The sequence below is a fragment of the Marmota monax genome, unplaced genomic scaffold (genome assembly GCF_021218885.2).
Source record: "Marmota monax isolate L192 unplaced genomic scaffold, Marmota_monax_Labrador192_F-V1.1 WCK01_AAM20220418_F8-fsc01462, whole genome shotgun sequence".
NCBI classification, from domain to species: domain Eukaryota; kingdom Metazoa; phylum Chordata; class Mammalia; order Rodentia; family Sciuridae; genus Marmota; species Marmota monax.
This window is the reverse complement of record NW_026693014.1, coordinates 25915-53630: the sequence shown is the minus strand read 5'-3', so window position 1 is coordinate 53630 and position 27716 is coordinate 25915. Positions and strand designations below refer to the sequence as shown.

At 44.3% G+C, this 27716-nt stretch overlaps 2 gene segments (V, D, J or C); both read left to right on the top strand.

Moving 5' to 3' along the window:
• Window positions 1-1447: 1447 nt before the first annotated feature.
• LOC124098439 (immunoglobulin heavy variable 4-28-like) lies at window positions 1448-2172 on the top strand. The segment is given in 3 exon segments: window positions 1448-1544; window positions 1610-1936; window positions 2075-2172. Coding segments are annotated over 3 exon segments (471 nt in total).
• Window positions 2173-12372: 10200 nt separating this feature from the next.
• LOC124098438 (immunoglobulin heavy variable 3-74-like) lies at window positions 12373-26665 on the top strand. The segment is given in 3 exon segments: window positions 12373-12477; window positions 12582-12892; window positions 26543-26665. Coding segments are annotated over 3 exon segments (480 nt in total).
• Window positions 26666-27716: the final 1051 nt, after the last annotated feature.

Here is a 27716-nt window from a genome sequence, read left to right as displayed (position 1 = left end):
ACTGATATATTTTAGGAGGTTTTCTTATGGCCACATCATACATACAATCAGTTTCTCTGATTTTCGTGAACACTTTGTGCTGAATGGTGAAAGCAAACTGATGCACTGTCAGGTGAGGTGTTGAAGACCCCACACCTGGCACAGGTGACGTGGGGAAGACTGTCACATCAGGGCTCCAGGACCCCGAGGTCAGGAGGTGGAATCATCTTAGGATGCCTCCTAGTCAGATGCCTGGAAGAACAGCTTTCTAATCAGATGATTTGTTAGGACTTGGAAACTTCACTCAGGGGCTCCACTGGATTTGAAGGTGGTGAAAACATGGAGAGCAGCAGGTCTCACCTGAGTCACCCCAGGACCAGGAGGTGGGTGCTGCAGGCTCAGTGTTTGCAGGGAGTTCATGGTCAACACCACAGGGAACAAGGAGAGGAGCCACATGTCTTATTAGTGTGCTGTGCTCACTCAGTTAGGCAGGAGGTCAATTCCTGAACCTCATCAGGAGGTCAGCAACTACACCTGCCCTCTCAGTGACCCCACCTCACTAAAGACAGTGTCCACTGTTCTCTCCAAATGCTGGGCTGTGGGCAAGGCAGGTCTCACTGCAGGGATGCTGCACAGGGAAGGGGACTGGGCCTCCTCCCTCACCCAGCCTGCCCTGCATGCCGTCCTGTCTGCTGTCAGCCTGGCTCTGCTGCTCTGGGGAACTCAGGGGCTCTCAGCCTCAGGCTGCAGCTGAGAGCTGCCTCTGCTCCCAGGACTCTCCCCTGGCCCAGCACCTCCATCCTGTCCTCTCCTGGTGGAGACCAGAGGGCAGGACAGGTGAGGGGAGGAGCTCAGGGCAGATTCCCACCCACTGCTGTCCACAGACATTGGCTGGACAGTCAGGAGGACAAGCAGGGCAGAGGGTGGGGAGGGCAGTGGGCACACAGCAGGAAGCCCCTCCCCTCCTGAGACCCTGCTCCCTCCTCTCCTGCTCAGTCTGCAGCCCCCAAATCTCACAGAGATGAAAGAGAAGAACTCGTCCTGAGAACAAAGGGGGCTCTTCTCCTGGATGTGGGGAACCCCATCCTCAGCCCTGGGCTCTGTTCAGTCATCACTGAGGGCTTCTCCTTCAGGGCTGGGAGGTGGACTGGACCTCTTGCATGCTGGGCACGTTCCTGCCACTCTGACACCCTCCCAGGAGCAGGGAGGAAGGGCTTGGAGGATGCAGGGCTGGGCTCAGGAGGGTGGGCTCCCCCTCTGACAGCCTTCCAGCTCCCCTGAAACCACCTGCTCTCCTCTCACAGGTAAAGCTCCACCTGGGTTCAAGACAGGGACACATCTCAGGAGCACAGAGGACCTGGGCAGCCTGACCTCAGCCTCTCCAGATATCAGAAGAGCCTCACCCACATGCAAATCCCTCCTCCTGCCCTGGGTTCAAATGCCCTCTGGGCTGTGGGAGCTTCCAGCTCTCTGCTCAGACAGGACTGAGGTCTCTGGGAAGGCAGGTGTGGTCTAGAAGATGAGGCTGCTGGGTCTTGTCCTGTGCCTGGTCACAGCCCCCCAAGGTGAGTGTCCATGGGGAGGTTGTGACTGCAGGTGACTAATAGGGTGTTACTGTCTTTGTCCCCAGGTGTCCTGTGCCAGGTGCAGCTACAGGAGTCAGGACCTGGCCTGGTGAAGCCCTCACAGACCCTGTCCCTCACCTGTGCTGTCTCTGGTTACTCCATCACCAGTATTTCCTGCTGGAGCTGGATCCGTCAACCCCCAGGGAAGGGGCTGGAGTGGTTAGGTTGCATATGGTATGATGGTGATACTAGGTACAGCTCATCACTCAAGAGCCGAGTGTCCATATCCAGAGACACATCCAAGAACCAGTTCTCCCTGCAGCTGAGCTCCCTGACCACCCAGGACACAGCCACCTATTACTGTGCCAGAGACACAATGAGGGGACCTCAGGGTGAGCCCAGACACAAACCTCCTGCAGGGCACCCAGGGCCAGCAGGTGGCGCTCAGCACACAGGAGCTCAGGTCAGCCCAGGAGCAGGTGCAGAGGGATGTGGGGTCCCTTCACCTCAGTCACCTACTCTCTCTCCAGGCAGCTCCTTCTGGGGCACGACCATCAATAGTCTTCTGGAGATGCCCGTGTCTCAGGACACCACAAACTTTATAGTTCTTCCATCAAGTTTTCCATAAGAAAGAAAGGCTCAAATATAAGTTTTCTGATGAATACTTTGGTTACTATAGTGTCTGCAACCTGGTGCCATTTATGCAAATCTGTGACATTTCATTCCCCCTCTACATCACATGGATCTCCAGGACCTCCTTCCAACACCTGGCTAATCCATTATTATATTATATTGTCCCCAATATTATATCATTATTCATTTTATTTCTATTTGTCCTTTATTTTTATTTGTAACTTTTGCATTCTTTTTGACAAAGTGATAAAAGCATTTAACATAAGTTGTATAATTCAGGCCCCAATATGTCCCTTTTCCCCCCCCTCTCCCCTTCTCTTGTCACCTCCCCTTAACTCTACTGATCTTTCTGCAATTTAAGGATAGATTTTTTTATTAGTGTTTTCTGGATTTACTGCTTGGGGTCATCACTTACCTGTACTAATATGTAAATAAGAAAGACTGCTAAGATTCATTCCACTGCTGTTCCCCTATGCTCTCCCTCCTCCCTTTCCCAAAATGAAAACAAAAAGTGCTGTAGACGTGGTTCTGGACTCATGATAAGTCCCCAGGAAAAGTCAAACAAGAGGAGGACTCACACACTTTGGTTTTATGTCAATAAACTAAGTCTCAGAGTAGAGCAAGTGCTTCCTACAGAGGTACATTTGGGTCCTCACTGGGTGGTGGTATCTTGCTGTTCAATCTACTACCCATTTTCCTTCCTGTGACATAAATATGACTCTTCTCCATTGTCTCAGCTCTCCATCACACCCACAATTATCATCTGTTAATTCCCTGATTATTTCTGCTACTTGGGATTGAATCCAGAAGGACTTTACAATGAGCTGAATTCCGAGGTCTCTCACAAGGGACTTTGCTTTTGAAACATGGTCTTGCTAAGAATCCCAGCTGGCCTCAAATCTGCAATCCTCCTATGTCAAATCCTGAGGAGCTGTGATCAGAGGGGGGCCTGGTCATGCCTGGAAAACAATTACATTATTAATAACTACAAGGTTTTTTTTTTAAGTAGGTATAGGTAGCACCTTTTTTAAAATTTTTATTTTATTTTTTTTTAGTCATACATGACAGCAGAATGTATTTTGGCATATAATACATACATGGAATGTACATACACCAATCATATTTTCTATTCTATTCTGCTACCCTTCCTATCCCCCCCTACTCCTCCCATCCTCCTCTCCCATCCTTTATCTCTATCCAATCAAATGTGATACACTTTTATTTCTTTTTCTCATTACAACATCATATATATATATATATATATATATATATATATATATATATATATATATATATATATATATTTTTTTTATAACAATGAGGCTCTCCTTCCATCTTCTGTGCAACTCCTCTTATCCCTCTTTTTCCCTCCCACCTCTCTTCTCTATTTAGTGGTAGTCTTCTTCTCATGCTCTTCCTCCCTACCCCATTTTGAGTCACCCCCCTTATATCAGAGAAGACATTCGGCATTTATTTTTTAGGGATTGGCTAACTTCACTTAGCATAATCTGCTCTAATGCCATCCATTTGCCTGAAAATGACATGATCTTGTTATTTTTTAGTGCTGAGTAATATTCCATTGTGTATAAATGCCACATTTAAAATCCATTCATCTATTGAAGGGCATCTAGATTGGTTCCACATTCTAGCTATTGTGAATTGTGCTGCTATAAACATTGATGTGGCTGTGTCCCTATAATATGCTCTTTTTAGGTCTTTTGGGTATAGTCTGAGAAGGGGAATAGCTGGGTCAAATAGTGGTTCCATTCGCAGCTTTCCAAGGAATCTCCATACTGCTTTCCAAATTGGCTGCACCAATTTGCAGTCCCACCAGCAGTGTATGAGAGTATCTTTTCCCCCGCATCCTCACCAGCACTTATTGTTGTTTGACTTCATAATGTCTGCCATTCTTATTTGAGTGAGATGGTATCTTAGAGTAATTTTAATTTGCACTTCTCTGACTGCTAGAGATGGTGAGCACTTTTTCATGTATTTGTTGATTGATTGTATATCCTCTTCTGAGAAGTTTCTGTTCAAGTCCTTGGCCCATTTGTTGATTGGGTTATTTCCTTTTTGTTTAACTTTTTGAATTATTTGTATACTCTAGAGGTTAGAGCACCATCTGATGTTTGAGGGGTAAAAATTTGTTCTCAGGATGTAGGCTCCCTATTCACCTAGCATATTATTTCTCTTGCTGAGAAAAAAACTTTTGGTTTGAATACGTCTCACTTGTTGATTCTTGGATTTAACTCTTGTACTATAGGTGTCCTATTAAGAAATTTGGGGCCTGCCCCCATGTAATGAAGATTAGGGACAACTTTATCTTCTATTAGACAGAGTCTCTGGTCTGATTCCTAGCTCCTTGATCCATTTTGAGTTAACTTTTGAGCATGGTGAGAGAAAGGGATTCAATTTCATTTTGTTGCATATGGATTTCCACTTCTCCCAGCACCATTTATTGAAGATGCTATATTTCTCCATTGCATGGTTTTAGCACCTTTGTCTAATATAAGATAGTTGTAATTTTGTGGATTTGTCTCTGTGACCTCTATTTTGTACCATTGGTCTACCAGCCTGTTTTGGTGCCAGTATCATGCTGTTTTTGTTACTATTGCCCTATAGTATAGTTTAAAATCTGGAATCACGATACCACCAATTTCACTCTTCCTACTTAGAATTACTTTAGCTATTCTGGGTCTCTTGTTTTTCCAGATGAATTTCATGATTGCTTTTTCTATTTCTGCAAGGAATGTCATTGGAATTTTGATGGGAATTGCATTGAATCTGTAAAGTGCTTTTGGTAGTATGGCCATCGTAATAATATTAATTCTATCAATCCATGAGCAAGGTAAATCCTTCAATCTTCTAAGGTCTTCGTCTATTTATTTCTTCAGGGTTCTGTAGTTTTCATTGTATAGCTCTTTCACCTCTTTTGTTAAGTTGATTCCCAGGTATTTTATTATTTTTGAGGATATTGTGAATGGAGTAGTTGTCCTCATTTCCATTTCAGAGAATTTGTCACTGATATACAGGAATGCCTTTGATTTATTGGTATTGATTTTATATCCTGCCACTTTGATGAATTCACTTACTAGTTCTAGAAGTTTCTTGGTTGAACTTTTTGGGTCTGCTAGGTATAGGATCATGTCATCAGCATATAGTGCTAATTTAAGTTCTTCTTTTCCTATAATTATACCTTTAATTTCTTTCATCTGTCTAACTGCTCTGGGTAGTGTTTCAAGAACTATGTTGAATAGAAGCAATGAGAGAGGGCATCCCTGTCTTGTTCCAGAATTTAGAGGGAATGCCTTCAATTTTTCTCCATTTAGAATGATGCTGGCCTGAGGCGTAGCATATATAGCTTTTACCATGTTGAGGTAATTTCCTGTTATCCCTAATTTTTCTAGAGTTTTGAACATAAAGCGATGCTGTATTTTGTCAAATGCTTTTTCAGCATCTATCAAGATCATCATGTGGTTCTTATCTTTAAGTCTATTGATGTGGTGAATTACATTTATTGATTTCCGTATATTGAACCAGCCTTGCATCCCAGCGATGAATCCCACTTGGTCATGGTGCACGATCTTTTTGATATATTTTTGTATCTGATTTGCCAGAATTTTATTGAGGATTTTTGCATCTAAATTCATTGGGGATATTGGTCTGAAGTTTTCTTTCTTTAAAGTGTCTTTATCTGGTTTTGGAGTCAGAGTGGTGTTGCCCTAACAGAATCAATTTGGAAATACTCCCTCTTTTTCTATCTCCTGAAATACATTGAAGAGTATTGGTATTAGTTCTTCTTTAAAATTCTTGTAAAACTCTGCTGTATATCCATCTGGTCTGGTCTTTTCTTGGTTGGTATTCTTTTGATGGCTTCTTCTATTTCCTCACTTGATATTGGTCTGTTTAGGTTTTTTATATCATCCTGACTCAATCTGGGTAGCTCATATGCCTTAAGGAATTTATCGATGCCTTTAGTATCCTCTATTTTATTAGAATATAGGGTTTCAAAATAATTTCTAATTATCTTCTGTACTTCTGAAGCGTCTGTTTTGATGTTGTCTTTTTCATCCCTTAAGCTAGTAATTTGGGTTCTCTCTTTTATTCTCTTTGTTAGCAAGGCTAGTGGCCCATCAATCTTATTTAGTTTTTCAAAGAACCAACTTTTAGTTTTGTCAATTTTTTTGATTGTTTCTTTTGTTTCAATTTCATTGATTTCAGCTCTGATTTTAATTATTTCTTGCCTTCTATGGCTTTTGCTGCTGATTTGTTCTTTTTTTTGGGGGGGGGGCTTCGAGGTGTAGTGTGAGGTCATTTATTTGTTGGATTTTCCTTCTTAAAAGAAGGAATGAACTCCATGAAATGAATTTTCCTCTTAGTACTGCTTTCATAGTGTCCCAGAGATTTTGATATGTTATGTCTGAGTTTTTATTTACCTCTAAGAATTTTTAAATTTCCTCTTTGATGTCTTATGTAACCCTTTGTTCATTCAGTAGCATATTGTTCATTCTCCATGTGATGTATAATTTTTTCTTTCTTATTTTATTATTGATTTCCAATTTCATTCCATTATGATCAGATAAAATGCATGGTAGTATCTCTACTCCTTTGTAATTGCAAAGATTTGCCCTGTGATATAATATATGTTCTATTTTTGAGTAGGATCCATGTGCTACTGAGAAGAAAGTGTATCTGATTGATGTTGGGTTGTATATTCTGTATATATCAATTAAGTCTAAGTTATTAATTGTATTATTGAGCTCTATGGTTTCTTTATTCAACTTTTGTTTGGAAGATCTGTCCAGTAGTGAGAGAGGAGTGTACAAATCTCCCATGATTATTGTGCTGTGGTCTATTTGACTCTTGAACTTGAGAAGAGTTTGTTTGATGAATGTAGCTACACCATTGTTTGGGGCATATATATTAATGATCATTAAGTCTTGTTGGTGTATGGTTCCCTTGAGCAGTATGTAGAGTCCTTTTTTATCCCTTTTGATTAACTTTGGCTTGAAGTCTATTTTATTTGATACAAGTATGGACACCCCTGCTTGCTTCCGAGGTCCATATGAGTGGTAAAATTTTTCCCAACCTTTCACCTTCAGTCTGTGTATGTCTTTTCCTATCAGATGAGTCTCCTGTAGGCAGCATATTGTTGGATCTTTTTTTCAATCCAGTCTACTAGCCTATGTCTTTTGATTGGTGCATTTAAGCCATTAACATTTAGGGTTACTATTGAGATATGGTTTGTACTTCCAGCCATATTTGGTTATTTATGTTACTTAACATGATTTGTTTTTCCTCTTTGATTAATTTTTCCTTTACTGTACTCCCTCTCACTGTTGGTTTTCATTGTTATTTTTCATTTCCTCTTCCTGCAATGTTTTGCCAAGGATGTTTTGAAGAGCAGGTTTTCTAGCTACAAATTCTTTTAACTTTTGTTTATCGTGGAAGATTTTTATTTCATCTTCAATCCTGAAGCTTAATTTCACTAGATACATGATTCTTGGTTGGAACCCTTTTCTTTCAGTGTTTGAAATATGTTGTTCCAGGATCTTCTAGCTTTCAGAGTCTGTGTTGAAAGATCAGCTGTTATCCTGATTGGTTTACCCTTAAATGTAATCTGCTTCCTCTCTCTTGTGGCTTTTAAGATTCTCTCCTTATTCTGTATGTTGGACGTCTTCATTTGTATGTGTCTTGTTGTGGATCTCTTATGATTTTGTACGTTTGGGATCCTGTAGGCTTCTAGTATTTGCATTTCTTTTTCATTCTTTAAGTCTGGGAACTTTTCTAGTATTATTTCATTGAATAGATTGCTCATTCCTTTGATTTGGACCTCTATACCCTCTTGTATCCCAATAACTCTTAAGTTTGGTTTCTTTATGTTATCCCATAATTCTTGGAAGTTCTGCTCATGATTTCTTAACATTCTCGCTGAGCTGTGTATGTTCTTTTCAAGTTGAAAAACTTTGTCTTCGTTGTTTGATGTTCTATCTTCTAAGTGTTCTACTCTGCTGGTAATACTCTCATTTGAGTTTTTAATTTGGTTTATTGTTTCCTGCATTTTGAAGATTTCTTATATATATATATATATATATATATATATATATATATATATATATATATATATATATATCCTCTATCTCCCTGTAGAGTTGATCTTTTGCTTCTTGTATTTGTTTATGTAATTCATTGTCAAAGTGATCTTTCATTGTCTGGATTTGCTGTATAATGTCTTCCTTGAGACTCCAGATCATCTGAAGCATGTATATCCTGAACTCTTTATCTGACATTCAATCAGCTGCAGATATTACCTCTTCTAATGTTGAATTGAACTGCATTGTTTGTGGTCCTTTCTTTCCTTGTCTTTTCATACTGCTCATGTTTCTTTCTAGCTTTGTGAAACTGTTGTGTTAGTGATTTTCTCCTTATATATTTATATTGTTCTTGTATAGCTCCAAAATCCCTCTTTTGCAGAGAAAGACAATGTTAACAGTTCCCAATATCATCAGTACATCATCTAAGCACAAGTTTTCATTATTAATACATTTATAGTTAAAATCTAAGTCTACAGACATTGGTTTCAATTATTATTTAAAGATATAGTCATTAGTTTCATAAAAGGCATAGCATATCTGGTGGCATATAGAAAGCTGAATTTCAGATGAAGGATGTAATACTTAGAGGGAAAGGAGTGAGGTATGAGATTAAACTAACTTAGCAACTTTGGAGAACTCTAACCAATAGACTGGTAATTTATGGAAGAATGTATAGATTCAACCTCCTATCTGTATTTAGATAGTTACCCTTTGTATAGATAGTAAAAGTTATGGGGTTGAAAGCGGGATAGAGGGAATAAGAATGAAGAAAATAAAAAAAAGATAACAAGGAAGAAAAGAGAAAAAAGAGAGAAGGAAAAAGAAAGTAATAAAGAAATAAGAAAAAAATGGGGGAAAGGTGGGGTATACGTAATTCCTCTATATTATATTATTTTGGTGATTTGGTTGTTCATGCACAGTTCTTGGTTTCACATATGTTGAGGTTGTGAAAGAGAGAGAAGAAAAAAAAAGAGAAAACAAAAGTCTCTCAGAACTCTGTTTTCCTTTCTTCCAGTAGGAGGCATTGTCTTTTCCTAGCTTGAGCCTCTGTGTTCAGGGTGGTGGATGTAGCCAGTGTGAATGGACATATGCTTCCACCAGTATCCTCCCTACTCTAGTCTCTGAGGTGGAAACAAGGTGCCTGTAGAGTTGTTGTTTTGCTTTGATAGCTACATCCCCCCAAATCTTGTGGGAAATATTTTGAGAAATCGCAGCTCAGGGTGGGGAAGTTGGAAACCGGGTACCTGGATCAGCCACAGAACCATGCTGGTAGCCACGCCCTCTTTGATTGGATTTAAGTGTTGATGGGCTTCCTCTGGACTAGCAGGGTCGAGCTTCCTCTTGTGCTCTGGCTGGGTGCCGGGCGTCCTTCTCTGGTCACTACAAGGTTTTTAACCTATAATCAACAAAATGATATCCCATCAAAAAACTGAGGATTTCACCCAGTGCTTTAACTCTTGGCTCCTTTGCCTCATTGAAACCTCGGTACTTGCACTGAGGGCCTTGCTCAGCTCCTGCCTCTGTTTTGGTGGATGCTGGTATCACTTTCCATAAACAGGACACCTGCCATTTGCACAGACTCTGTACGTGACTGCTTAAGCATGCTTTCTGGTTATTACATTTACACTTAGTTATGTAAACTAGATTTGGGGGATTGACCTATGAATATATTTTGAAGGACATGAATACACAACGATGTGTTGTGTGTTCTCTTTCACACCTGATGATATGTGATGATCAACTAAGAGTGTCAGCATCTCTCTTCATCAGACAACAGCTGGCCATTCAAACTGTATTTTCATACTTACACTGAAAACAAGCCCCAGTGAGGCAGAGGACAGCACACTGACACAGGGGTGCCAGGCACCATGATGGGTGCCAGGCTGTACACACCCAGCTGTCCACCACCTATCCCTCTTGGGTGTGGGGAGCCCACCAGCTGCTCTGCCCCAGTCACTGTGAAGCACAGGCTGGATGTGGGCCACAGGTGCCCTGTGAGCTGCAGAGCCCCAGGACAAGGCCCTCTCTGCACATGGCCCTCACCACCACCCTCACCCTTGCCCTCCCTGCACCTTCCCATCTCCAGGGGCCACTGCCCTCTCTCTTTCCAGGATCTGATGCAGTAGCTTCCCCACATGAGTGATGATGTGCTGATGGTCTCTCTCTGCTTGACCCATTTCAGCTAGGTCCATGTGCTCCAGGGCCATGCCCAGGGCCAGCAGGGACAGGATGCCATTCTTGTTGACTATCTTTATTTTTCCCCTGTGGACAGCAGATTTTCCACATCTCCTTTAAAGGAAATATGGTGATCATGAAAAGGTCCTCAACACTCATGGAACTTTAGTTAAGGGCAGGCCTCATGAACTCTACTTCCCACTTGATGTGCACACTGGCAGAGGTTCTGTCCTCAAGCCTCAGGCTGTCCCACACCATGTCTCTGCTGGCCTCAGGCCACACTGCACAGGGTGGGCTTCCTGACTGCTGCTCTCCACACTGGCCCTGCAGCTGGCAGACCAACACTGTTGGGCCTTAATGGTCATGCTCCCAGGCTCCACTAGCATGGTGTATGGGGACTGCAGGGGCCACACCTATAAAGCTCTGCCTGAGGTAAGGCCTACCCAGTACATCCCCTGGAATGCAAGTGGAGATGACCCACCTCCACACTCTGGCACCCTGTGTGCCTGCAGAGTGAGCATCATGAGTGCTTCCAGGTTGAGTCCTTGGTGCCTACTCCAGCTCCCAGATCAGAGTTAACACAGACCAAAGCTTTACCCAGTCCCAGAGCTGTGTCCACCTCTTTAGATGCTCACTATGACCACCTCAGGCCCCAGCACCAGGGTGGCTGAATGCAGTCTGTGCTGCTCTGAGCAGCTCCTGAGGCTGACACTTCACAAGGATAGAGCTGTGCTGCAGCAGGTTCTAGAGATCAGGGTGCAAACACCCAGGTACTGCTCCTGACCAGGGCCATGAGGCTGCAGCACCACATGGCAGGAGGCAGGAGGCAAAGAGAGGCAGATAGGGCTGGACCCCTCAGTGGTGCTGGGGTCCCACTGGGGCTCAGGGTGACAGGAAGGCTCTATCAGCCCTGGGAAAATGCAGGTGACCAGGACCAGGGTGTCAGTTGTCCTCCCCATTCTGGGACCATGTGGACATGTGAAGAGTGATAGGGCAGCAGTACTGAGGGCATGTGGCTGTGCCTCCAGGAGGATTCCAAGGCACTTGATTCACACAGAGAATCCCTGCTTCCCCCACATCTTTGTGCACAAGAGGAGGACAGGAGGCCTGGATCACAGATGACAGATTAAGTAGACCAAGCCCATGGGGACACTGGTGTGTTCTTCTCCCAGGCCCCTCACAGGAAGTAGATACATGTGGCCCCCTGTGGACTCAGCCCATGATAACTGAAAGAGAGGACACAGCCTGGGTTTCTCCCTACCCACACTTGTGCCTTGTTCCCACCACAGATGGTAGCAGCATGTGGTCCTGAGGGCTCTGTGCCAACTGGTTGCTCCTGAGCTGAAGGAGGCCCTCACAGGGAGGCACAGACTTCCCCCTGCAGGGAGCCTCTGAGGCCCTCAGCTGGATGCCTCCCTGGAGAGCAAGTGGCAGCAGAGGGGAGAAGACACACAGCACATTTCCAATGCAGGATGGTTCTGAGGGCCTCGAGAGTGTGTGCACCTGGGAGCTAGAAGAGGGTCAGGGCAGCAGTCATAACCAGGGTGAGAGCAAAAGATCAGATAACCAATCACTCTTGCCACACAAGAGCTGTTGGACACAGTGAACCAGTACTCATGCTTCTGTGTGTGATTTTACATCTGCAGCAGTGAGTTAGCTTAGAACAGACACTTCCATCATATGACTATGTGTTTATATTAAATAAACTAAGATAGTGGGCTGTAAAATAAAATTAGAAGAAATTCTCCCTTCCTGAATGCTCCTCTGTCCACTATGCTGCTCATGACGACCCTCCCATCTGCTCTCAGAGCTGCTCTACCTGGGCCTCCACCCAGGGCTGATATATAGCAGGAGGACATGCAAATAGGGCCTCCCTCTGCTCATGAAAACCAGCCCATCTGACCCTGCAGCTCTGCACAGGAGCCCATCCCTGGACTCCCAGCTCAGCCCACTCAGTGATCAAGACTGAACACAGCTACTCACCATGGAGAGTGTGCTCAGCTGTGTTTTCCTGGTGGCTGTTTTCAAAGGTAATGAATGGAGAACCAGAGATCCTGAGTGTGTGAGTGGACAGGAGTCAGAGGAAGAGTGGATGAGTGCCAGTGTCCTGACCAGGCTGCCTCTGTGTTTGCAGGTGTCCAGTGTGAGGTGCAGCTGGTGGAGTCTGGGGGAGGCCTGGTGCAGCTTGGGGGTTCCCTGCGACTCTCCTGTGCAGCCTCTGGATTCACCTTCAGTGACTACTACATGCATTGGGTCCACCAGGCTCCAGGGAAGGGGCTGGAGTGGATCTCACCCATTAGTACTAGTGGAAGTAATACTTTGTATGCTGACTCATTGAAGGGCCAATTGACCATCTCCAGAGACAACTCCAAGAACACGCTGTACCTGCAAATGAGCAGTCTGAGAGTCGAGGACACAGCCACCTATTATTGTGCTAGAGACACAGTGAGGGAACCTCAGTCTGAGCCCAGACACAAACCTCCTGCAGCGTGCCCAGGGCCTGCAGGGGGTGCTCAGCACACAGGGAGCTCAGGGTCATCCAGGAGCAGGTGCAGAATGGGTTTGAGGGCTGATTTCCTGAATCTGAGAGCCTCTCCCTGTGCCTGCTTTCCAGGGGAGCTCTGTGGCCTTGTGCTCTAGGCTTATTTTTGATTTGTTTGAAGATCATTATTTTGTTTTTGTGATGTAGTTTTTCTTTTAAAATAGTGTATCTTACATATATTGATTGCGATACATTTTGACATTATTACATTCATTAGTTGAATATAAAAGCTCTTGGTCTGTCCCAGTACCATCTCTGTCCTTCTTCTCTTACTCCTCAGTTACTTTACCTCACTGAGTTTTATTCCATGTTTTTATACTGTTTTAATTAAATTAATACTATGTGTATGCATATCTACATGAGAAACTCACCATGGAACAAGCTACATGTGCAGGACTCACACATGTGCAGAAGTGGCCATTCACATCTGCTCAGTTCGCTCCTGGATTCTCCCTTTTCCTGTCCCTCCTCCCTCACTATTAGTGACCTCTTTCTTGTCCGCTGATTTTTGTCCCAACCTTCAGAGTCTGACACTGTCACCTCTGCAAATTCTTCCAATGTCTCACACAAGAGGGTTTGGAGCACCTCGGATTTAAACTAAAGCTGATACTCAGCTTTTTCCAACATGGCTCTTTGAAAGAAGTGATAGGAAGGGGATCTTCAGAGAGTCCTGGACCTATATCAGTAGGTGCATGTGAGAGGGGACAGGGCTGGGGTTCTGTGACCTTCCCAAATGACAGCTGTGGCATGTCAGGGCAACAGCATAGCAAGTGACATTGTGGGCTCCATGATGAAGGTCAAAGAGGAAATTTAAATGTCCAAAAGAGAATCATGGCACTAAAAGTAGATGACAATATTGTTTTCCTAAGGTCCCTGCTATAGAGATCACACATACAGTTCCTGCTACAATCCCCAATGTGTGCCTTTCCAGACTGGAGGTCACATGTGCAGTCCATATCCTCAGGGTCTCATGGTGAGAAGGGCTGGGCTGGGCTCTGCGTGCCACACCACTCTCAGGATATCTCACCACAGACCAGAACTCAGTTACTCATGGCCATGGAGGGCAATTCACAGGGTATTGTTTACAGAGACCTGAGTCTGGGCACAGGTAGCCCCTCGGCCACATGAACTTGATGGGACCATTTACAGAGAGACCTGCCATGACACCAGTAGCCTACTGGGTCCAGGTGAGCTTGTTCCTTCTGAGAAGCTTTGGCTGTGCAGATGGACTGAGCCACCAGGAAGGTCCTCTCTCCAACATGGTGGGGACACTGCAGTGAAGGAGAAAGACAGAGACAGAGAACAAGGTCTGCCCCTCCTGAGGAGCTGGGAAGGCTCCTGCAGGACACTGAGCCCACATCCCTGAGCTGAGGGTCTCTCACCAGAGGCCTCTGCTTCCCTCTGGAGAAGGCCCTGGCTCCTCACTGCTCTCCACCAAGGGCAGAATCCACAGGACCAGCTGCTCCTGCAGGACCTCGTCTGTCCACAGGAAAAGGCAAGAACCAGGCCTGAGGGCTCTGCCAACAGTGCTAGGAGTGAACCCAGGTGAGCAGGGTCTACACCCCACTGAATCACAGTGTGTGCAGCTTGTTGAGCCCCAACCCTCCCAGGGACATCCTGGTCACTACACAGTCCAAATCAGGGTCCATGGAGAAATGTGAATCTCAGTCATGTGTCACCCAAAGTCTTCCAGCACCTGAAGAGCTTTGGGTCTAAGGGAATCTGCTCTGAATGACATAGTTTGCAACATTCATATGTTCCATCAAACTCTGTAACTCCGAAGCTGAACATGAGCTTATGGTGACTGCACATGTATTAGAATCATTATTCTGTAACTTAGGGTAAGATATAGGTGTGTATAGACTGCACTTCTGTGATCTGTTCTCTCTCTCTGTCTCTCTCTCTCTCTCTCTCTCTCTCTCTCTCTCTCTCTCTCTCTCTCTCTCTCACACACACACACACACACACACACACACATACACACTGCCATTAGTCCTATGTCCTCTGGTGCTGAGAGCCATAGCCACGTAGGAATGATGCATGGCATTTTTGGTTGAAAGTTGACCCCAGCAAGTCATTGAGATGACAATGATTATGTTAAGATGCACACTCAATTGGAGGTTAGACCTCTGCTGTCTGCCTAGGCCTGCTACTTTGGAGCTCTTGCAGGACTCCAGGAGAGTTCCCATTGGTTGGGGAAGTGTGGTAGGAGGGAATTCTGGAGGAGGGATTTCCTGTTGGTGGAGCATGTCCCTGAAGAAGGCCACATGCGTGGAATTTCACGGGAGTTTTGGAAATAAAGTTTGTTCCTGCTTGAGTGGCTCGTGATTTTGTGCCCAGCCAGACTGCGGCATTTGGTTGCCTGTACGGGGAACGCCTGAAGCTAGGAGGTAAGTGAAATTGCTCGTCCCTGAGGGAAGGCGAGAGAATTGGTGACCATTTCAAAAAACAATGTGTTCTTGTTTTGATTTATTTTGTTTTTGTTTCAAGCTGCCTAACCCTAAAACTTTCTCAGGCAAACTGGATAAAATGGTTGGCTCAAGGTTAGAAGTTTTTCGGCCCTGAGGAAGAGAAAATTGATACAATGATTTTTTTATTCCGTTTTTGTTTCATTCTGTTTCGGTTTTGTTTTGTGTTATCTTGTTGGATTGTGTTATCTTTATAGTAGATTAGAAATTAGTAAAAAACAAACTGAATGAGTGTTAAGTAAATTGTTAGAGGTCCAGACTATGGTAGAAAACATGTTAGATCAAGCAAAAGAGAAAGTCTCTCCTGATAGTCAGATAGAGGAAGAAAATTTAAAGGAAAAAAGCTTAGAGGAGAAACAGCTATTGGGGGGAAGCTACAACAGGAGGCTGTGACTAACTCTGTTCTATTACCAGAGGGTGTAATTCAACCAAGAGGTCCACCTGTGGAGACAGCTGAGTGGCCCTCAACCCCTGTAGTTGATAGATGGGATCCTGAGACAGGACCTCAAAGATTAGCATGCCCTGAACTTGAGCAGGCAGGAGGGTAGTGAATTCACCATGCTTTAGAATTCAAAACAGTGAAGCAGTTAAAGGAGGCTGTAACAACCTATGGTCCCTAAGCACCCTTCACCGTAAGCATGGTCGAATCCATTACCAGCTTGGACATGACGCTAGCAGATTGGGATAGCATGTGTAAATCTGTGCTAAATGGAGGACAATATTTGTTATGGAAGGTTGCCAATGAGGAATTTTGCACGAACACAGCTAGGCAAAATGCAGAAGCCGGTTACCCTCAAAGAAATCTAGATATGTTGTTAGGAAAAGGACCTTATGAGGGTCAACGGCAACAAATTGAATATGATCCTGCTATATATGCACAAATTGCTGCAGATGCAGTTAGAGCATGGAAGACTTTACAAGGACATGGAGATTTACAAGGTCAATTATCTAAGGTAATACAGAGAGCTAATGAAACTTACACTGAATTTGTAGATAGGCTTATTCAAAAAGATGCCAGAGTTTTTGGGGATACAGAACAAGCAATGCCATTAATAAAACAACTGGCTTATGACCACGCAAATCGTTGCTGTAGAGAGGTTATTAGACCATGGAAACATGAAGATTTAAACACATATATTGAATTATGTAGAGACATTAATGAACAAGGGCAAGTCTTGGTAGCTGCAGTACAACAGGCTTTAGATGCCAGACCAAAAACATGCTACAATTGTGAACAAACAGGACATTTTAAAAGGAATTGCGCCATATGAAAAGGGTTTAACAAAACTAGGTATCAAAGGAATAGAATACCAGGTATTTGCCCACAATGCCATAGAGGGAGACATTGGGCTAATGAATGCCATTCTCAAACCACCATAGAGAGTACTCTGTTATCAAAACACAGACAAGAATCAGGTGTTTACCCATGATATCGTGGAGAAAGGCATCAGGCTCCATTGCCAAAAAACGGACTGGGGGGCCCAATGCCCCGGGGCCCACAACCACAAATAGACGGGGCAATAGAGGAACCCAGCAACACCATCAGGGTAGTGCCCAGGACACATTATACATAAAATCCCTCATCAGATAAACCAGAGGGAGTGAAGGGTTGGACATCTGCGCCTCCGCCAGAGCAGCACTAACTCCAGAGATGGGGGTTCAAATCATTCCCACAGGAGTAAAAGGACCTCTTCCCCAAGGAACAGTAGGCTTATTATTGGGACACAGTTCTTATACACTAAAAGGACTTATGATAAGTTCTGGGGTAATTGATCCTGATTATGTAGGTGAAATAAAAATTATAGCAAGTTCTCCAAGAGGTATATCAGTAATTTCACCAGGAGATAGAATAGCACAGTTATTAATAATACCCAGCCTGCATGATAAAATTTCCAGTCGTACTATAGAAAGAGGTTCCAGGGAATTAGGCTCCACAGGTGTAGATTGGGCTATGCTGTCTTTAAATCTAGATTCTCGCCCAATGCTAAAACTAAATATTCAAGGACATGAATTTAATGGACTTCTGGACACAGGTGCTGACCTTAGCATCATATCTCGTCAAGAATGGCCAAAACATTGGCCATTATAACAAGCCACTGAAATGCTTCGAGGCCTAGGAGTGGCGACTAATCCCCATTGAAGTGCAATGGTATTAGATTGGAAGGATCCTGAAGGATGTGAAGGAAATATACAGCCATATGTATTGGATCATCTTCCTATAAATTTATGGGGATGAGATGTCCTAGATCAATTAAGTTTGACATTAACAAATAACATCAATCCTAATGCGCCCACTACTAGGGCTAGACAAGGTTTTAGGAAAGAAAAAAGATTAGGAAAACAAGAACAATGTATAGCAGCACCAATTCAAATAGACCAAGGAATAAATAGACATGGATTGGGTTTTCAGAAGGGGCCACTGAGACAATAAAAATTACTTGGAAATCAAAAAGACCAATATGGGTTCCTCAGTGGCCCCTGACTAAAGAAAAGGTACAAGTAGCCCATGACCGGGTCAAACAACGATTAGCGGAGGGACATATACAACCTTCCGTATCTCCCCATAATACTCCCATTTTTGTCATCAAAAAGAAATCTGGTAAACGGAGATTATTGCAAGATTTAAGAGCTATTAATAATGAGATGGTTATTACGGGACCTGCACAATCAGGGATTCCTCAATTGTCTGCTTTGCCAAAAACCTGGTATGTTTTAGCTATAGATATTAATGATTGTTGTTTTTTTTTTTTCCAATTCCAATTCATCCTGAGGATAGTCCACATTTTGCATTTACTATCCCTGCACTGAATCATGAAGGTCCTGATCAGAGATATGAATGGAAATTACTCCCTCAATGGATGGTTAACAGCCCAACTATGTGTCAAATTTATGTTAACAAAGCAATCCAGCCACTTAGAAATCAAAATCCTGAACTACAAATATTTCACTATATGGATAATGTATTACTAGCACATAAAGATAAAAACACATTGTTAGAATGTTATGCCACACTTACAAATTTATTAAAAAATATAATCTAGAGATAGCAATAGATAAATTACAATTAAATTTTCCAATTAATTATTTAGGAGTTCTATTATCCTCAACCATGGTCTGTCCACCAAAAATTCAAATACGAGTAGATCAACTCAAATCACTTAACAATTTTCAAAAGTTATTGGGAGACATAAATTGGATAAGGCCTATCTAGGCATACTAAAAGGACCCTTGGGACCTTTATTTGATATCCTAAAAGGTCCATCAGATCCAAATTCACCCCACATGTTAACGCCTGAAGCAAGAAAGGCATTAAAAGTCATCAAAACATACATGGAAAATATGCATTTGGATAGAATTGATATAAGTTTGCCCTTATTATTTATTGTACTACCAACAAAAAATATTCCTACAGGATTATTTTGGCAAGAAGGTCCATTATTATGGATACATTTATCTTATTCTCCTAACACTATTCTTACTAGGTATCCTGAGGCTGTAGGACAATTAATACTCAAAGGAATAAAAGCAGCAAAGGAAGTGTTTGGAATTTCTCCCAATAAAATTATTACTCATTACTCTGGATCAAATTGATGAGTTAGCTAATGAGTTAAATACTTGGGCAATAATCATGTGCAAATCTAATGTTTCATTTGATAACCACTTACCATCTAATCCTTTGTTGTCTTTTTGGTCTTTGCATCCTGTAGTTTTTCCAAAAATGACAAGAAAAACACCTATCATGAATGCTCCAAATATATTCACTGATGGGCCAAATAATGGTACAGCAGCAGTAGTTACTCCTGATCAAACTTTTACATTTTTAGTACCCAAACAATCAGCTCAAAAGGTAGAGCTTAAAGCTGTATTACAAGCTTTTGTGATGTTTTAAGATTCTGTATTTAATATATTTTCTGATAGTCAGTATATAGTTAATGCTATAGTATCCCTTGAAGATGATGGTAGGATTTCCCCTTCCTCTACTGTTTTCTCTTTGCTTTCCACTATACAAAGTCTAATCTGGGACAGAAAAGATCCATTCTTTATAGGACATATCAGGGCACATTCAGGATTGCCTGGAGCCCTTAGTTTGGGCAATGATTTAGCAGATAAAACTACACATGACATACATATTTTTTCTACACTAGAAGAAGCTACAAATTTTCATAAAAGGTTCCATGTCAATGCTAATACTTTACAAAAGTGCTTTAAAATAACTAAGTAACAAGCCAGACATATAATAAAACAATGTAAAAATTGTGTGACCTTTTTACCACAAGTTAATCTTGGAGTCAATCCTAGAGGATTGATACCTAACCATATTTGTCAGATGGATGTCACACACTTGCCAGAATTTGGAAAATTAAAATATTTGCATGTTACAGTTGATACTTCTTCCGGATTTTTGATGGGCTCCCTTCATGCCGGAGAAAAAAACTAAAGATATTATAGCGCATTGCTTACAAAATTTTGCCACTGTGGGCATTCCAAAACAGTTAAAAATAGATAATGGTCCTGGTTATACTTCTACCTCTTTTAAACAATTTTGCTCATCATTTGGCATTACTCACATAACAGGAATTCCATACAATCCACAAGGACAAGGCATAGTTGAAAGAGCTCATCAAACTATTAAAATGTACTTATTAAAGCAAAAAGAGGGAATTGGCAAAGGGTATATATCCCCCAAAGATAAACTTAAAATAACCCTTTATACTCTAAACTTTTTAAATTTGGATTCATCAGGGCTTAGTGCTGTGGAAAGGCATATGTATCCAAAAAATGTACATCAGCCTAAGGTACTTTGGAAGGATATTCTAACAGGACAATGGAAAGGTCCCGACCCAGTGATTGTCTGGAGTCGGGGTTCTGTTTGTGTGTTTCCACAGAGAGAACAGCAGCCGATTTGAATTCCAGAGAGACTAACCAAAGCAATTTCTATAGACCAAAAAGAAGATGATTTGACTCAAATCCATAACAGCTGATATCCAGAGCTCCAGCTTGGCTATTCTTACATCTGCGACAGTGATTAACCAGGATGCTTTTTTCAATATCTATTTTATTATTGCCTTTTCCCACATCATAAAGTTCTATTTTATTTTTTGACCTCATACAGACCTGGGTTAATGTTTTTCTGATTAGTTTTATTTTTTGACTGTGGAGTTTTTAAACATTGCAATGGAGATTTCACCTGGGTAAAGCTACAAGGCTTACTATTGTCTTATGTGTTGTACATTATGTGTGCACACTTGTGTTTTGTGTTGTATGCCTGTGTGTGCCTATGTCCATATATCATATATGAGGAGCGCTCATGAAAAAAATGGATCCGATTTTTTTTTTATTCACGTGATTTTAATGGTTTAATTTAAATTGGGTAAACAGCTGTTGAGGATTGTTTTAATATGTGTACAAATAAGGAGGTTAACAGATCTGTTTATTTACTTTCACCTTTCCTCTTCATTATATTTAATAATTCTGTTCAGGATAATGTAAATTGTTCAGAAAATTGTTTTCTTAGTACCTGTTGGAACGTTACATATTTTTTTTAGCCATCATTGCAAGAATTCCTATCTTCATCCCAGTGCCGGTGAAGACAAAGATAAAACCAAACTACAGCTTCTTCGATAGTTATCACAACAAACTGTATAAACTGATGCATCAATGAATAATAACTCAACAAGTAATGCTCAATCAAGGAGTCAATTTACTTTGGGAGAAAATGGACATATTGATAGATTCCTCCGCTTTGAACTGCTTGCAGAACTTGCCTGGACTATGTATCACTTGTATGCATTGTGAACTATCTGTTGGTGCAGCGAATTGTGGTAGTGCTGGAGTATCTTTGCTGATGGTGTCACCGGTGATACAATTTTTCCAAAGGAGCTATCAGTTGGCTTGGTGTCGTGGCATTTCTGTATCCTCCTCCCTTCTGCTAGTGATGGTATAAAATTTGGGGGCCAACAGAGGTGAGGCAAAGAACCTCACCTCTCCCCCCACTGGTGCATAAGCCTATCCACAAGTATGGCTGTATGCTGGACCAGTAGTAAGTGACGGGTATGATCCAATTGCAGTGGTACCAACCTAAAACAGGAGGCTGATGCCTAGAGGTCAGCTCATCTGATGACGGGTAAGGACCATATGTTGTATTGGACAACCTAACAGGCACAGTCCCTAAGCCATATTGCTTGTTGTTTGATTAAACAGAAGGGGGGAGATCCTGAGAGCCATAACCAAGTAGGAATGTCGCATGGCATTTTTGGTTGAAAGGTGACCCCAGCAAGTCATTGAGATGACAATGATTATGTTAAGATGCACACTCAATTGGAGATTAGACCCCTGCTGTCTGCCTAGGCCTGCTACTTTGGAGCTCTTGCGGGACTTCAGGAAAGTTCCCATTGGTTGGGGAAGTGCGGTAGGAGGGAATTCCAGAGGAGGGATTTTCTGTTAGTCGAGCGTGTCCCAGGAGAACGCCACGTGCATGGCATTTCGCGGGAGTTTTGGAAATAAAGTTTGTTCCTGCTTGAGTGGCTCATGATTTTGTGCCCAGCCAGACTGCAGCACTCTGGGAGGTGAGCTTGGTCACCAGTTCCCAAAGCCCTCTGTCATGTGTGGATACATCCTGCACCCTGGAAAGTCCCACCATATGGTCCATCTGGAATGAGGGCTCCTTGGGCCTGGTGACATGCACCCCAGGCAGGGGATGGACCTTCCTGAGGGCACAGCCAGCTGCCTCCCCCAGAGAAAGTTGTCTGCCCTCCCTCCACGTCCTTGATACAAGCCTCACCACAGGAAGATTCACAATGAGGCCCCAGGTTAAACCACAGACCTGCTCACTCACATTCAGGGTCTTCTCCATCTGAAAGGGGTTTTCTAGGATGGTAACCTGCTCTGGGGAACGTGCAGACATCCTGGTTCTTCTTCCTTTTACTGGAGGGTCCCAGATGTGAGGTCTCAGGGACTCAGAAAAGAAGACTTGGGGCAGCTACATCTCAGTTCATAACTCACTCTGGTTCTTTGACCCCAGTGTCTTCTCCCTGGTGCAGTTGCCAGAGTGGTGACCTGGGTAGCGAAGCCCGTAACCTGCAATGTCTCAGAATATTCTGTCACCAGTGGTTACCCCTGGAGGTGCATCCATCAGCCTCATGTGGTGGGGCTGCAGTAAATGGGGCTCACTGATAGTAATGGAGGCACAATTTATAACCCCTCCCTGAAGAGTTGAGTCACCATGTCCAGAGACCATGGAAGAACCAGTTCTACATTTGAGATCTGTGACCAACAAGGATGTGGCTGTGTATGACTGTTCAGGACCCACAGTGAGGGGCCTTCAGGATGACCTCAGACACAAGGCTCCCTGCATGGTAGCTAAAAACAAACAGGGACATTAGGAGCAGCAGGGAGCTCAGACCAGGAAGCTCAGCTCAGGACAAGCAGGTGCACTGAGGAACCTGAAGGGACCAAGATGCAGGTGCAGAGAGGAAGCTGGGAGTGAGGGGCTTCCTGTAGGCCTGTGTGGTTTCCTCTCCTTCTGTACCTTATAGAACCTCAAAGACCCTGCAATGCACCTGCTGTAGAGGACCTGGGGAATGTCCAAGCTCCTGGCATGGAGCAGACTCTTTGTTAAATTTTCCTGCATTTATAAGTACATGTTTTCTTCATCTCATTCTCATGAATTTCTCTGAGAGGCAAACACACCTTGTACACAACTGAAAGTAGACTGCAGTCTGCACAACTCAAGGGCCTTTGGAGAATGGAAGCATCAGAGTCATTGCCCTCATCTGAAGGTCAGTCTGCTGTGTTGTCTTTAAGAGGTGCAGCTGCATGCAGGACTCTGTGTCTCTGATTAAGAATGAGGGCTTCATGCCTCACCTTGTGGTCTGAGGACTTCCAAACCTTCTGCTGCACCACCAACAGTCCTGGTCCCCTGTCTTCACCCCACCAGCATGGACAGCCCCTCTGCCTGGAGAGAGCAGGGAGGGGAGCCTGACTGGACTCAGGGCAGAGTCCAGGATCCTCAGGCCCAGGAGGCTTTGCTCAGGGGAGGGGTGGGCAACAGCATCATTCTCCTCAGCTCTCCTCTGCTGAATGTGTGGAGTTTCCTCTTTGAATTTGTTCAGGTAACTCCCAGGGACATGGTCACTGACTGAGTCTTGGTCACTGTGTGGAAACTTCTGGGGACCTGCTCCCTGTCCTGGTGCACCTGATACTCACTGTGCCCCTCTGGTGCTTTCCTGTGCTGCATTTCTGTTGGCTTCTGTCTCTCAGTTTCCATCTCCAGCTTCTGCTAACTTCCTGATCCTGGGGCCTGGGGATATTTTCATTGCAGATCCCAACATCCTAATCAAATGACTTTATGACTTTGTGATTCCAGGTGGACTGCAGGGCCCTGTGCAAGGTGGACCCTGTTCTACCTGTGACCACACCCCAGGGCTGTCAATTCAGATTTTAAAAACAGCTGCACATCCTGGGGAGGCAGGTGCAGAGGTCCAGGTGCCTGAGCATGGCCTGTTGGTCTGCTCAGGACACGTGGTGCCCCCATCACCCCACACTCTCCCTCCTGGGAGGAGAGCCCTCCTGATCCCTCCTGCTGGCTCTGCTGGGTCTGCAGGGTGAGCGTGCTGCCCACAGCCACCCTCTGGGTGAAGACAGACAACTGCTCCTGGGTCAGCCATGTCCATGTGCCTCTTTTCTCAGCCCCTCCCTCTCCTGACCTTGCTCACCACCACAGCCACTGTCCAGCTCTGCTCCTCTGAGGCCAGATTCTTACATTGACAGGAGACTGAGACCAGGAAGAGGCTGTCCTTCAGGCCTGGCCTTTTCTCCTAGCACTGTAACCTAAATTGGGCTCCTCAGCTGTGCACCCCTGTGGCAAATGCCTGAGGCCATCAACACATGAAGAGGAGCTTTCCTTTGGCTCCTGACTTCCAGTGCTCTAGTCCATGAAGAGAGGAGTCCACGGCATTCACACCTTTCCTGGGTGTGCCAGGGGCAATGCAGAGAGCCCACTGTGGGGACAGCCACTCACCTAGTTTGAAGGGCTCCAAAGAGAAAGAAGAAGTTGTGGGGTCTAAAAATCCCTTTGCAGGGCCTGTCCACAGTGACTGACATAAATTCCATGTGTCCTAATGTATCCACTACTTCCCTACAGTCCAAGTGGCTGATGAACAACTTTACCACATGGAATTTTGAAAGACAATACGCACACTAATCATTCTATGCCTGGACACAAAGCTCTCACATCCATCTCATAATGCAGACACATTCAGTCCTCATCCTTGAGTCCCTAAAGGCACAAATACTTCAGCTTAGCTCAGAAGCCCAGTGAAAAGACTCCAAAAATTTCAGGGAAACCGTACTGTGTGCCTTAAAACCAAAGAGAGCTTCTATGCACTCAAGTTTTATGGGAGGGCTATTGGCAGCCCCACCACACAGCCCAGCTGGACATACCCCCTGGCCCCATGCTCAGTGAGCCTAGCCTGCAGCTTTCTGAGCAAGTGCTCCTCACTGCTGGCTCCTCTGCTACTAAGGTCTCCTCCACAGCCCTGGCTTCATCTCACAGCCCTATGCATCACCTGCCAGGGTTGCCAGCAGGGACTCTGACCCCTGACCCCCATCTGACCTCCCAGCCCTTCCTTTCAAGTGATCATGTAACCCTCCCTGACTCTAAAGCTCTCACAGAATGCCACCTGCAAAGCCAGCATGGTGTGGCTGAGGACAAGGTCACCCTTACCAAGGAGCAGGTCCTGGATGCCCTTGAACCAGGGCTGGGAACCTCTGGGCCCCTTGCTGGCTGAACAGGGGAAACCATGCACTGGGCAGTCCTGGGTCAGGAGCCCAGAGCTCTCTCCCACAGGCCCTGCCCTGGAGGGTCTTTCAGATCTTCATCTCTGCCTCTGAGCTGGGGAAGCTGGGCCTTGTTGATTCCTGGGGTCCTGAAACCACCCTCCATCCTCTGGGTGCAAAGCCCTGGGCTGCTCCCAGTGGAGCTGTGGCCTCACCCTCCTGGCCACAGCTCCTGGGCAGCACCACAAGTGTGCTGCTCTCCTGGCCAAAGTGCAAAGCACCAGCTCTGCCTGCACTGCCCCTCTCTGCCCCTCCCTGTCCTGCACATGGCCTGACATCAGTCAGGGGGTCACATGCCAGGGCCTCACCTGTGCCCTTGACATTGTCCAGCCCACAGTCTGCTTTAGCCTGAGTGAGCCCAGCTCCCACCAAGTGTGGGATCATCCACAAAACAGTGCCCTGAGGTTGTCACCAGGTATGTCTGCCTGCGAGTTGGAGGAAGGTCTGTGGGGCACTGATGTCCAAGGTGAGAGCAACAGCACAAATACTCCTCTAACTCTTGCCAGATACTTGCTCTTGGACACAGTGACCACATCTCATGCTGCTGTGTGTGATTTTACATTTGTACCATGGGGTTAACACTGTCCTGGATCATGATTTTGTGCATGTATGAAAGAAATTAATGGTTGATAAATGCCAAGCAGAAAAATAGGCAAAAGTAATCATGTTCCCTTAATGCTACTATGTACAGCATTCTAACCAATGACACTCTCATCTGCCCTCAGTGCTGCTCTACCTGGGCCTCCACTCAGAGCTGTTATATAGCAGGAGCAAATGCAAATAGAGCCTCCTTCTGCTCATGAAAACCAGCCCACCTGACCCTGCAGCTCTGCACAGGAGCCCAGCCCTGGACTCCCAGCTCAGCCCACTCAGTGACCAGGACTGAACACAGCTGCTCACCATGGAGAGTGTGCTCAGCTGGGTTTTCCTGGTGGCTGTTTTCAAAGGTAATGAATGGAGAACCAGAGACACTCAGTGTGTGAGTGGACAGGAGTGAGAGAAAGAGTGGATGAGTGACAGTGTCCTGACCATGCTGCCTCTGTGTTTCCAAGTGTCCAGTGTGAGGTGCAGCTGGTGGAGTCTGGGGGAGGCCTGGTGCAGCCTGGGGGTTCCCTGAGACTCTCCTGTGCAGCCTCTGGATTCACCTTCAGTGTCTACTGGGCTTTCCAGGCTCCAGGGAAGGGGCTGGAGTGGGTCTCATACATTAGTAGGGGTAGTGGTACCATAAACTATGCCATCCCCTTTTAGGGTCGACTCATCATCTCCGGAGAAAATGCCAAGAACATGCTGTGCCGGCAAATGAGCAGTCTGAGATCTGAGGACATGGCCACCTATTTCTGTGCCACAGACAGTGTGGGGACCTTAGTGTGAGCCCAGACACACACCTCCCTGCAGGGAGCACAGCGCCAGCAGGGGGCGCGCAGCACACAGGGAGCTCAGTTCAGCCCAGGAGCAGGTGCAGAGAGAAGCTGAGGGCTGGTTTCCTGTTAGATATTGAGGCATTTTCTGTATCCCCCTGGGTCCAAGGCATGATCTTGACATATCATACATTTGATTCAAATGAGGTACGTAATCTTATTTTTCCACATGTACAGTTTGCAGGATCACATTGGTTATACAGCCACGTTTATACATAGGGCCATACTAGTGTCTATTGTATTCTGCTGCCCTTCCTATCCCCCCCTCCCCTCCCCTCCCCTCGCCTCCCATCACCTCTTTCTTTTTTTTTTTTCTTGTTTGTTTAGCAAAGGATAATTCTTTTATTTTTGCCTGGGAGGGATATGGAGTGGGTTGCTTTTTAATAATGATGTATTTTTTTGTTGTTGTTGATTTTTTTGTTTTTAATTTTTATTTATTTATTTTTTTAGTCATACATGACAGTAGAATGCATTTTGATATATAATACATGCATGGAATGTACATACATCAATCATATTGTCTATTCTATTCTGCTGCCCTTCCTATCCTCCGACTCCTCCTCTCCTTCCCATCCTTTCTTTCTATCCAATCTAATGCCATCACCTCTTTCTACCCAATCTAATATGACACATTTCTTTTTCTTTTTCTTCCCCCTCACACCATCTTATATGTAATTTTGCATAACAATGATTGTCTCCTACCATCTTCTGTGCGATTCCCCTTTTCTCTCCCATTCCCATGCACTTCTTGTCCCTATTTAATGGTAATCTTCTTTTCATTCTCTTCCTCCCTGCACTGTTTTGAGTCACCCCCTTTATATCAAAGAAGGCATTCTGCATTTGTTTTTTAGGGATTGGCTAGCTTCACTTAGCATAATCTGCTCTAATGCCATCCATTTCCCTCTAGGCAAGTAATACTTTTTAATTCAGTTTGTATGTTTCTCTGATGTCTTTGACAGAACTGTTCCTTGATTTTTCAGGGTGTCTGAAACACCAGGGCCATT